The following is a 12,649-nucleotide window of genomic DNA, read 5'->3' on the forward strand; positions in this document are numbered from 1 at the left end:
TGCTAGCTGCTTTCTACCCCCTTTTAACTATCTACTTTTAGTTTCTTTTTTCACTGTTAGAAATCACCTCTCAAACCAACTTGCTTGCAAAAAGTGTTTTAATTAAGGAGTGAATCCATGCTGAACATTCTGCAATGCACATAAGTATGTGCCTGTTAGAAATCACCTCTCAAACCAACTTAACTTGCTTGCAAAAAGTGATTTAATTAAGGAGTGAATCCATGCTGAACATTCTGCAATGCACATAAGTATGTGAAGTGCAGTTTTGGAAACAGTTTGTTTACTGTAAATGAAACTTACCTTCCATGAAAGAAATCCTCTTCAAGTTAAAAAAAATTTCCAAGTATCCATACCCTTCAGGAAAAAACTCAGCACTTGGAATAATTTTAATGGATTTACTAGCAAATATTCCACTCAGATACAGTGTAACCATTTTTTCCCTTTACCCTTTTATTTCTCTACATATTTACATTACTTAAAAAAACATTATTCATTCAAGCCATCTTTATAAACACATTAGCAGTTTTTTCAAACTGATTTTGCAGTTTTTAATGGCAGCACCCATATAATATCAGCACAGAATTTTAAATTACAGAGTTTCAACAGAGGTAAGTTGTCATACATGTTTCCAAGCCCCTTTTTACAGAGGGACAGCATTACAAACAAATCCATCTGCTGTGATACCACTGTTCTCCACATTCATTACAAATAACGTACGTCAACATTTGTTCATCTGGATTTGTGTTTCGCACCCAAGCTGGAAGAAAGAGAGTTCCTCTGGCAATCATAGTGACAGTGCAATCAAATTTTTCACAGCGCCTGCACTTTATTTTGTTTGTCTGTGTGCCATTAATCACCTGTGGAAGCTGATGTTCCTGAACAGATGATTTTGTGTACAGAGCCCTGAGCTGTTTCAGTTCATCACTGGCCATTTCCATCACTGTCATCTCAGCAAAAGCCTTTGGGCTCAAAGTTCCTGAAAAAAGGTTATGCTTTAAGTGGCAACTTTTAGGGTTCTTAAGGTTAGAGATTTTACTTCTGATGCAATTTTTATACTTTTTGTCATTTTTAGCATGAAGAGCAAAAATATGTTCTTCAATTTCTTTAGCTAACTCTAGCCATTTAACAGTTTCTTCTTCATCTTTGGCAGAACCAATCAAAGCTCTGTAAAGAAGATCCACACATTTACACCTCAGAGTTCTCATCAGATCCTGCTGCAGACTTGCTTTGCTAACAACAGATTTAGAATCTTCATGAACAGTGTGTTGTTCCTCAAAAGAAGAATGCTGATTAATATTGCCTTCTGCATTGTTATGTACCACATTTTTAACAGTTTGTGATGGGACCAAAGTGTTGGAAGTAGTACCATCTAATGCTTCCTGCTGACATGGTCCTTCAGACAGTGACTGCTCTCTAGGAACTACACTGAGATGCTCAATTTCTTCTTTCACACACACAGAAACTGACTTTTTAACTTGCATTGACTGAGCACAGTTATTCTTGTAAAGTGTTTTCCATCTTGACAATAACTGCTTTGCTTTCTTTTTCAACTCTCCCGAAGGGCAGCTCTTGAGTACTCTATATACAGCCTTGGTAACTTCTGTCCCCTGAAGATATTCTACAGTCATATCAACATCTGCAAGTTCTTTAAGATGATCCTCAATATCTTGCAAATTGTTCTCAGACAGCAGTGTTTCAATACAATGGGTTCTGTGTACAATATCTTTCAGATCAGACATCTTTAAACCTGGAAACAAAAGAAAAGATCATCACCTTTCCTGCAGTTATGATATTAATTCATATTCTGTATATTCACACAAGGTCTTCTTTTCATTTTGTGCTATTTTACACTATTTTTTTGTATATACCACAGGGTTTCCCACCATTTTCTTAAAAACACCATTCTGGTTCCTACATGACCCTCAACTTTTCACTTGCTGTACAAGAGATCATCTCTTTCAGAAGTTTCTCCTTACGGCTATCAGAGAAGCAGGTCAGTGTCGTGACTTTTACCTGAGCTCCCACTGCTGCCCTTCCCCTTGCTAGCTCTGGTATCGTATTACAGATGGATTATCAAGATGGGACAGCTCAAAAACAATGACACCTGCAGTGTTTCAAAACACTGACATCTACAAATTTTGAAAATTCTTAAAGGTTAAAGACAGATCCCTCTATATTTTCTTGCAGCTGTAGCATTATTAAAGCATGCTCCCTTATAGTCTCACATATAAAGGAAAATCAAAGGGGGTCTTCAGAATGCAGAATCTCCTGGTTTCAATAGTATTTCCTTTTGATTAATTTTCATTAAGCCCTTTGATACAAAAATGTTCAGTGCATTGTTATTGCAAATTCACACGCAAAAAAAAATTATATTCCTAGCATTATTTTTCTTCTTGCTGAAAAGGAGAATTAAATGTAGAATGCAGAAATGAATAGTGTGTTATAAGTGTTGCGTTCTTCTTTTCTGCAGTTAGTCTTCTAAGTTTATGCATGTAATCAGTGTTTTGTCTGAAATTGCATCCATCCTGGTTCTACTCCAGAAAAACTCCTCTGCCTGACAGAGACAAGGCTGGCTACACACATCCCTGTGGGAAGAAGTCATAAGCCGGTTACTTGCAGCATCATTGTTTCCATGATGAAAACTCCTGAGAGCAGGGGTAGAGAAGGCACAAGAGATACAGCTGGGTAATTTACACACTGTTGTTTCTATGACCACCACCAACTAACTTGTCTTTTACATGACACAAACCAGTTCAAACTTTAGGTAAGACCTCAGAGCTCCACAAAGGAGAAGGACAGAGAGGATAAGACTTCACTTTTTCCTATAAGAACAGAACCAACCCATCCTCCACAGTAAATGTTCTCAGCATTTCCTTAAGCTGTATTTAATAAATACATCATGTTACATTTTGAAGTCCTACAAAACCTCAAGAATGACAATTTCAGAAACCAATTTATTACTTAAGAAGTTTCAAACTCAGAGAAACAGGATGCAGTTTTCATATACTTAAGTTGAGCCCTCTGCATCATCATACTAAAAAGAATGTCAGTGCACCCACTCCACTGCTCTTCTACAGGAACACAGAGGCTGTGAACAGAAAGAAGAGCTTTGTCATGTAGGAGAGCCATCACAAAGCAAGAACAGTTCCCTGTCTCCAGAATACCAAGAAGCTGACATCAGAAAAGATGAATCCTAAACTTATCAGGAACATACAAAGTAATCCAACAGTTCATTTTACTACCATGGTTTCTTTCAAAGGATGAAGCAAAGCTCATTAACATTGGGGAATGTTCATTGCATTTCATATAGTCTGAATGCCAAGCACCTTTTCTACTTTCCTAATCAAGGCACAACATGATTATGTCAGACAACTGTAGAAAACATGTTTTTCATATTCTTATAGGGAGAAAATTGAAATTACTGATGCCATGGTAATATCGCAGTGCATTTTCTAGCCAAAGCTCACTGGGAACCCAAGTATAGCAAGCCCAAGTTCTTCCCTGCTCAGACTCCTGTTCTTTGAACTCCGATGTTTCTGTTATAAGATAGAACAGTAAGCTGGGAGAAGCCAAAGCCTTTTGAAGAGAATGCAAGTGTCACAGAAATCTAGCTGCAATTCCAAATGAAAAATTATTCTACCACTTGAGGGAGCTGTGGCATAGCAAACCCATGGAATCTTTTGAAATGTGCATGAGAAACTCCAGCCTGTGAAAAGATAAAATAATTACACTAAGAACTTTAGGAGACTTCACATTTTTAAGGTACATATTTGCCTAATTTTGGCAAACAAACCATACAGAGTCCATAGATCCTGGGATACAGATAGGAGGGAAAGAGTATATCCCTTATCCAGTTATTGTCTGCACAGTGCACTTTGATTCTTTTTTTTTTAATTGGGAGCTTGACTGCTTTTCTACCTGATTTAATGCAATTTGACAAATGCTGCTGAGCAAATATTTATAAAATTAACTGAATCGAGCTCAGTCAGCACTGTTCAGCTGTGTTCCTAATTCTAAGAGACAAGAAATCTGAGAAAGACTAGTTTTTTTTCTTAAGTTATGAAAGAATCATGCACCTTTGTTAACCTGGAGCTGTAAGAAAAAGAACGGACAAATGACAGTGTCACAATTTTGTGCAATAGAAAACAAGCATCCTCAACCCTCCCACAACTGCACAGGGCATTTCAGTTTAGCAATGACAGAATCACAGAATGGTTCAGGCTGCAAGGGACCTTAAAGAACACCTAGTTCCAACCCCCTGCAAGGGGCAGGGATGCCATTTAGTAGACTTGGTTGCTCAGAGACCCATCCAACCTGGCCTTGAATACTCCCAAGGATGTGGCAGTCGCAACTTCTCTGACATTGGTAAAGTCTTCCCTTGTCAACCCTGCTGTCACTCCATCACAGAACGCCACCAGATTGATCAGGCACAACTCACCATTAGTAAAGCCCTGCTGGCCACCTTGAGTTACCCTCCTGTCTTTTATGTGCCTTAGCACATCTTCTAGGAGGCTCTTCCTAGGCACAGAGGTGAGCCTCAGCGGTCTGGAGTTCCCTGGATCTTTCTTTCTCTCCTTTTTAAAAATGGAAGTGATGTTTCCCTTTTTCCAGTCAGCAGGGACTTCACCTATCTGCTATGACTTTCCAAATATACACAAGAACATCAGTTTGAATTCCAAGCATACACAGAAGGTTACAAGGCTCATATTTACAATGAGACTGGGTAATGCTGTGCTGATGAGGCACTTTCTTGCCAAATCATTATGAGCTCTCACTCTGGCTGCATGGTATAATGAGTCACTTGTGTGTACAAGAATAAATGATGACAATCAATAAAAACCTTGTAAGCCAGTTTGCTTCTAAAAAAACCCCAAACATCAGACTACCTCAGGTTTAAAAATATGGCCTGTAATAATTATCCTGTAATAATGCCAAGTTGAATCAGAACATTTTTAAACAGTAAAAGACTATGTAAGAGAAAACCAACAAAGAAACAAACAAACAACAACAACAAAAAAACCAACCCAGCCAGAGACACTTGCTGTTAAGTGCAAATTCAGTCCCTGGGAAAAACACTGCCCTCTTCAAAAGCATTTGGGATAAATGCTTTGTCTTTGCTTTACACCTTATCTTGCACAGAGCCATAGTCCATGAAAAACCAAGACAAACTCAGAATGCATCCAAGCAAGTGTGTATGGATGTCTTTGAAGGGTGAACACCTGTCCTTTTCTCCCTCATCCCAACCTCCACTGTAGGTGAGCTTTTCTCCAAGAAATTCTATGTAATTAGGAAAAAAATCCAGACCACAACCCAGACAAGGATCAGAAATCAATTTCTCCTAACCATGTGTCCTAGTTTCCTTTGGGGTAGAGTTAATTTCCTTCACAGTGGCTGGTATGGGGCTGCGTTCTGGATTTGTGCTGAACACAGGCTGATAATATGGAAATGTTTCTATTATTGCTGAACAAGACTTACCCAGAGCCAAGGCCTTTTCTGCCTTTCCTACTGCCATGCTGGCAAGGAAGCTGGGGTTCATGGGAGACTGGGAGCAGAGACACAGCTGGGACAGGTGACCCCAGCTAAGCAAAGGATATTCCAGGCCATCTGACATCATGCTCAGTATATGAAGTGGGGGGGAGAAGAAGGAAGGGGGGGGAGGACATTCAGAGTGATGGTGTTTGTCTTTCTAAGTCACTGTGACACATGGTAGGGCTCTGCTCTCCTGGAGATGTCTGAACACCTGCCTGCCCCTGGGAAGTAGTGAATGAATTCCTGGTTTTGCTTTGCTTATGTGTGCAGCTTTTACTTTTGCTATTCAACTGTGTTTATCTCAACCCATGAGTTTTCTGGTTTTTTATCTTTCTGATTCTCTCCCCAGTCCCACTGCTGGGGCAGTGAGTGAGAGGCTCTGTGGGGCTTGGCTGCTGGCTGGGGTTAAACAACGATACAGGGGAATAAATGGTCTGCAAATGTTGTGTTTAAAAATCTTAATGCTATAGCAGAGATGGTGCATAGCAATGTCCTGGAAACACCAGCTTACTTTGGGCACCTAAATCCCATATAAACAATAAAAATTACCAAATGCTACTTTAAATTCAGGAGCCTAAGCAGAAATCAGAGAATTCTCCCAGCCAGTCTCCAACCTCAAAAACATTTTTTCATCCTGTCTACAGTGGGAGAGCAGATATCAACAATGTCACCAAGAAACCCTTTACTGGAGCTTTTATTTTATCTGAGCAAAAATCAGAGCTCTTCCTGCCTCTCCCCAGGACTGCCTCCCACACCTAAAAAAATTTAGAACTAGGCAGAAGTTCATCTTCAAAGAATAGCCACATGAATAAAGCTAAGTGAATACAATGAGAACTGAGGCAATACAACACTATAATTTCCAGTTGTCCATGACCACTGACATCTCACTGACCAAGAGTCACCTCTCACTCACAGATCCAGAAGCACTGGAGTACACAGCACTAATATGGAGAAGTAGCTTTCTTCTGCATCTTTTGCATCAGTGACTGCTTGAACTACAGCACTCTCAACTAATCTAGAGCTATACTGTCTCGACCCTGTGTTTCTCCTAGTGAAATCATTCTCCCACAGATTTCCTCCCAAATTAGCAAGAGAAGAGGAGAGAAGGCAGAGATGGCATCTTCATTCATCTGAAGATGCAGAGAGTATCCTCTTTTACAAGGCCAATTTTTAATCCTTATTTGGAGTTGCTTCTTCTAGACCCCTCAATTTTTAATTAAAATTGAATTCTTATATTCTTAATAAAAAAAAAGATTAAACAATCAATAGAGAACATAATGAAATTCTCAAGCCTCAGGGATCAATCCCAATGCTGAGCTGTCAGCACATTTTTTAATAAGATCAAACATGCATGGATTTAATGAGAATGGAATAGGAAAAGCTGGGAAAAGCTGTTGTCCCAACCAGACTGCTCAGCCACTGGCTTCGTTTGACACCAGTATGTAAGCCAGAGCTCATTAAAAGGTTCAATATATTGCAGCTACACCAGATAAATTAAACCTTGACTCGTTCCATGGCAAAAACAAAATGAGAAAATACTTTACAAATTGAACAGCTACTGCTGTTTCGAGTTCTAGGATGCTCTGCTGATGTTAGAGAATTTCTGTCCCAGCACACATTCCCTTGCTAATGGCTCCTTTCAATAACTTCATTTACAGTTAAACTGATTCACATTTGAAGATATTTTCACTTTTCCTATATCCTGTCTTCCTTAGCTATGTGAATTTTTCTACTGAATGAAGTAGTTAACTACTTGAAACACTGAAAATGCTACAAGTAATGCATTATTCCACTGATATGAAATCTTTATTTTTATTGATATTGTTGACTTTGTTAGTAAAATAATTTTATGGAGTTAAAAAAATTACAAAATTTACTTTTACAGGTTACAAGACTCAAGTGGAGATATTAGTTAATCTCTTCCACAACTGGACAGATACAGACTCACAATACATTCTAATACATTATGATTCAGGGGGCAATAATAAAATGTATATATAGTTCTGAGGGATTTGTTATCAACAGTTTTATTGGCAATTATGTATAAATAAAGTGGGTGTCTACTTGCTTTAAAATTTGTACCATTTCACATAAAGAAACACTTGTGGGGTTTCTCTATGGTACAACCAGATTAAGTTAAAGTTAACCAACTTTCAATATTAACTAACTTTATTCTAAAATCCATTTCCTAGTTTGGGCACAAGGTCACAGAAACATTCCATGGAGCTCTCTGGTTTTTCAAATTTTCATGACAAAGCCTTGCAAAGCTGGCAGAGGAATCCCTTTTCTCCATAAATAAATATTGGGTGTCTACTTGCTTTAAAATTTGTACCATTTCACATAAAGAAACACTTGTGGGGTTTCTCTATGGTACAACCAGATTAAGTTAACTTTAAGTTAACTAACTTTCAATATTAACTAACTTTATTCTAAAATCCATTTCCTAGTTTGGGCACAAGGTCACAGAAACATTCCATGGAGCTCTCTGGTTTTTCAAATTTTCATGACAAAGCCTTGCAAAGCTGGCAGAGGAATCCCTTTTCTCTCAGCCACTTTACACTATTTGTCAGTATGAGGTGCCAGCTGGGGCTTCAAGCAGGTCAAAAGTCAGGTTTTTGACATGCAAGGCACATTTTCTAAATATGAACTCCCATTTTGGCTTCAAGTGGCAGTACGTAGGAAAAGTGTTGAATGGAATTTCAGCAATGACTCAGATATGACAATGCTGCTACAGTAAAGTTTATCATGAGATTCAGGCTTTTGGTGCAATAGGAAAAGAGTGTTGAATGGAATTTCAGCAGATGACTCAGACATGACAATGCTGCTACAGTAAAGTTTATCATGAGATTCAGGCTTTTGGTGCAGCTGCACACAGCTTTCCACAAACCATACAGTAACTTTAGTGATTATATATTAATAGAATCTCCTGAGAGCTAAAGAGTACATCTTATCATCTGCATAAAAATCCAAGCCTGTTAGAAATACATCTGGCATTTTCCCAACATGTCTCTATGAAGAGCAAAACTTAAGCTGAGCCAAGCAGAAAATGCTAATATCAATCCTTTAACATCACCTGCCTCAGTACAGAACCAAAACTTCAATCTGTGAAAAAAGTTTTTTGCACTTTGTGAAATTACTGCTTCATTTCCTAACATTCCTGTTTTTTCAATAGTAACAGAATTTAGAACAAAAATAATTGCTGTTAGATCTGACAGACAACATGAACAATGTTTCAGTATTTTCCCACAGCAAGAGGGTATTATAAACATGCTCCCTCAGTCAAGAAACATACCTGGCAATAGAAATATGATCTAAGTGGATTTGTGTAATCATTTGTTAAATAACTACTTTTATGCAATATAGTTTACTCTCCTAACTGTTCATCTGGATGGATGCAAATGTTCATTTTCATATTTCCAATCACTTCAGACAGCAAGCCAGCCAAAACATTTCAGGAAGCCTTTGGTATCTCCAAGTAGAAGCCAGTTCCTTCAACATACTTTAACTGTATTGCCTTATACAGGTAACAGTTTCAGTTCATTTTATGTTTTGGTGCTTTTTCAACACCACTGGGATTGTATCACTCAGCTGCTCTGCTCCCTCTACTCAGTATCTGTGCACAAGAAGCATTTGCAACATTGTCCCCCAAAGACTGGGATATATGATAATTCACTATGATGCTCTTAGAAGTAAAAAAATTGGAACTGTGCTGCACGTCTTTTGAAGTTGTAAACCTCTAATCTTCTCATCTTTCCACCACAGACAAAATGACTGGGTGTTCATACCATTTTTAAAAAGGAAAGGTTACAGTATTATGCACAACATGGCTCCTGCAGTACTTGAAAAAAATTCAGACTTTTACATATTCTATTATAACTACAAAATAACTGAAAATTCTTTTCCTGTTTCCCTATAAAGATGTTACCTTTCATGTTCATTCTTGGTTTACAGCTTTCTTCCGCTATTGTGTAATTTTGTCTAAAATTTCTTATTCATTTACCCAAGGAGAATTAGCACTTTTTAAACCTAAAAAGTGCTAATTGGCTTTTAAGTGAGAGTTCTCATCAAACTTCCTTCCATCTATTTTTTAGTCTCCATAAATACTGTTTATAACCTCTTGCAGATGTACCTATTTGAAACCTGGAGAACCTCAATCGAAACAAAGCTTTCCCAAGGTGGATCACACTTCCTTGTTTCACTGAGCTCTGCATTGGCACAGAAGTTCAACAAAACAGACTATCTTCAAGATTGCCTAAATCAGTAAGTAAAAATGTACTTAAGACATATCCATCCAAAGCACATTTGTTAACTTAACACTTCAGAACAAAAATATTAATAACTTTGGAGAGACATAAGCAATGCTTTCTCTTGAACACATTTCCTTGACAAAATAGCTTTAAAGATTGTTCTTAATCATCTACAGCTAGCAAGAAATTAAATTCTAGCATACTACAAGCAAAGGTAAATGTTTAGTTTGCAATATCTTCTTATGGAAAATTGTGCTGACAATTTCATGTAAAAATGGAACATGTAAGTAATAAAAAGATGTTTTATGAACTTCTGCAAGCTTTTCATCATTTGTCAGATGAACACTGTATTTTCATTGCTCTGACATTCATTTTTTTAGTTAAGTCTTGGCGCTACACTATTTCTATTTGTCATTCCATTGCCAGGGCCATACTTAGATTAGGTATCATTTTGTTGTTGTTTTACAGGTCTTCCACCCAAAAATTATAAAACATTTTTCCTTTAAAAATAAATCCTTTGTATGCAGGAGAGTACATATGCCTGGGAAAAGGTCATCCATCCTGGATTGATAAAATAGTATGATTTAAACAAATGGTATTTGTAAAGTATTATTAGTGTCTGCTGACATTCCTTATGCTAAAATATGTACACTTAAAAGTGAAAGTACATAATTTCTTAATACTTTAGAGTCTTGATCAAAGACCCATGATGTATAGGTTCAAGCAAAGAGTGAAACACACTTGAAATTAAATGGATTTTTATATATTTAACTATTAAAACAATACTACATTTAAAACTGTGAACTCTAACTCTTTTCTATATTTATGCCAGTGTATATCTTATTTCAAGACATTAATGCTGCATGGAGACCAATATAAAAAATACATAAAGAATTCCCATAATAGCACCGTTACAGATATCCATCCTGCAGCTTCCAAGGCCAGCCTCTTCTGTGAGTGGAATTACAGCCACTTTCCACATAAATCAGAAGGGAAATTAGGGCACCTGGGAGCAGCAGCCCAGCCGTGTGCATCTGGAGGCAGCTCGCATCCACTTGGCATCAAAGCCAGCCACAGGTGACAGCTTGTCTGGCCAGGGTTTGGGGTCAGGCTCATGCCCCCAGCAGCCAAGCATCCCCACTGGAACCTCCATCTCAGTCAGCAGGCCACGAAACCTGGGGGAGATCAGCCTGCAGATCTGCCCGTGTTTGCTTCCCAGGACGCGGGCGGGCCCGCACACCCTCTGTGATCCAGAAAGCCATGCTAACTCTGTGGGGTTTTCTCCAAATTCTTCATTAAAACTTCACAAAATCTTAGAAGGAATTAGGTTGGAAAAGATCTGAGATCATCGAGTCCCGCCTATGACCGAATGTCACCTGTCAACCAGACCATAGCACATGTCCTCAAACATGTGCTGGAGTCCTCCAGGAACGGTGACTCCACCACCTCCCTGGGCAGTCCATTCCAGAATCTAATCACCCTGGTGCAGAAATCCTTTCCAATGTCCAATCTAAACCTCCCCTGGCTCCTCACACCCGTTCCACGTCCCCGGACCGGTCTAGCTTAATTCTGACCCGCTGCTGTCCTGCTCAGGGGCGCAATGCTGCCCCGCACAGCCGGGGCGGGAGGAAAAGCAAGCACAGCCCTACCTACCGACCCCCCTCTTCTCAGGGCGCTCTTCCCGTTGTTCCCCGTTCCCTTCGGTCCCGAGGGCAGCCGGGGCTTGCCCTGAGGGCAAACCAGGGCTGCGGAGCAGCTGGGCGGTTCGTGCCTCCAGCGACTTTCCCCCGACCTCTGCGCCAGCGCCAAGGCAAGGGCGGCAGCTCCCCGGACACTGCTGAGGCGGAGAAGCCGCACTCCTATTGCCCTCCGCGGAGACCCAGCGCTGCTCCCGCACGCCCCGTGCCCCGGCCGGCGCCCTCACCTCCGCCGCGGGGCCCGGCCTGCCGGGCCGCGGGCGGACACCGGGCTCGGGCAGCTCCGCGGTGGGCGCCGCGGAGAAACCAGGAAAGAGAAACCACGTCCCGTTGTACCCGGAATACTGTGGCCAGCACGGAAGCGATTCTTCCCCTGTACTCGGCACCGCTGAGGCCGCCTCGAGTACTGTGCCCAGTTCTGGACGCCTCGCTCCAGAGAGGGCACTGCGATTGTGGAGCGAGTCCAGGGAAGGGTTGGGAGCATATATCCTGTGAGAAGCGGCCAGGGAGCGGGGTTGTTTGGCCGAGAGAAAAGGAGGCTTAGGGGTGACCTTATCACTGTCTGCAACCACCTGACAGGCGATTGTAGCCAGCTGTGGATCGGCCTCTGCTCCCCGCTCTAGTGACAGGATGAGAGGATATCGCCTCAAGCTGTGCCAGGAGAGGTTTAGTCGGGCATCAGTAAGAATTTCTTCACAGAAAGAGTGATTAGATGCTGGCATGGACTGCCCAGGCAGGTGGCAGAGTTACCGTCCCTGGAGGTGTTAAGGAAAGTTTGGACGTGGCACTCGTGCCATGGTCTGGCTGGTGGTGGTGTTGGGTCAGGGGCTGGATCTCGGAGGTCTTTTCCAATCTAACTGATCCTGTGATTCTGCCGTGGGATGACCGCGGCAGGTGCATTCCCTGTGGGCTCCTGTGCTGTCCCCAGGGCTGCTGCATGGTGAAAACACTCCCGAGAGGGCAGCAGCCATGGAAATAACTTTTTTGTCCCATGCAGCCTCAGGTGTGAGGCCGCAGTTTCTGCTGAGGCTGCCGGCTGTTTTGGGCATGGATCTGGCAGATGATGTGGCCGTGGGTGAAAGGGACACCATGATCTGTCCCATGCAGCCTCAGGTGGAGGGCACAGTTTCCACTGAGGCTGCCAGCTGTTTGGGCATGGATCTGGCAGATGATGTG

The 12,649-nt window shown here is 40.9% G+C and overlaps 1 protein-coding gene across 6 annotated transcripts; it reads right to left on the reverse strand.

The window, feature by feature from the left end:
- Positions 1–355: 355 nt before the first annotated feature.
- TCEANC (transcription elongation factor A N-terminal and central domain containing) lies at positions 356–12,287 on the reverse strand. Of its 6 annotated transcripts, none has more exons than XM_039714481.1 (2): positions 11,810–12,287; positions 356–1,747 (listed from the first exon to the last, which is right to left on the reverse strand). In XM_039714481.1, exons 1-2 carry the CDS (start codon positions 11,955–11,957, stop codon positions 657–659), a joined length of 1,239 nt encoding a protein of 412 aa, XP_039570415.1. In that variant the 5' UTR covers positions 11,958–12,287; the 3' UTR covers positions 356–656. The 6 variants fall into 6 exon arrangements, with proteins under 6 accessions (XP_039570415.1, XP_039570416.1, XP_039570421.1 ...); XM_039714482.1 differs by lacking the exon at positions 11,810–12,287 and adding an exon at positions 11,701–11,725; XM_039714487.1 differs by lacking the exon at positions 11,810–12,287 and adding an exon at positions 11,430–11,687.
- Positions 12,288–12,649: the final 362 nt, after the last annotated feature.

Source organism: Passer montanus, unplaced genomic scaffold, assembly GCF_014805655.1.
Source record: "Passer montanus isolate IOZ18808 unplaced genomic scaffold, ASM1480565v1 scaffold3, whole genome shotgun sequence".
Classification (NCBI taxonomy): domain Eukaryota; kingdom Metazoa; phylum Chordata; class Aves; order Passeriformes; family Passeridae; genus Passer; species Passer montanus.

What these genes read in the sequence shown, in the direction of transcription:
- TCEANC (XM_039714481.1), bottom strand. Translation starts at nt 11,957, where the DNA reads ATGCTCCCAACCCTTCCCTGGACTCGCTCCACAATCGCAGTGCCCTCT. An exon ending in TGCTGGCCACAGTATTCCGG is followed by an intron (nt 1,748 to 11,809) that starts GTACAACGGGAC and finishes TTTTGTTTCCAG; the next exon opens with GTTTAAAGATGTCTGATCTG.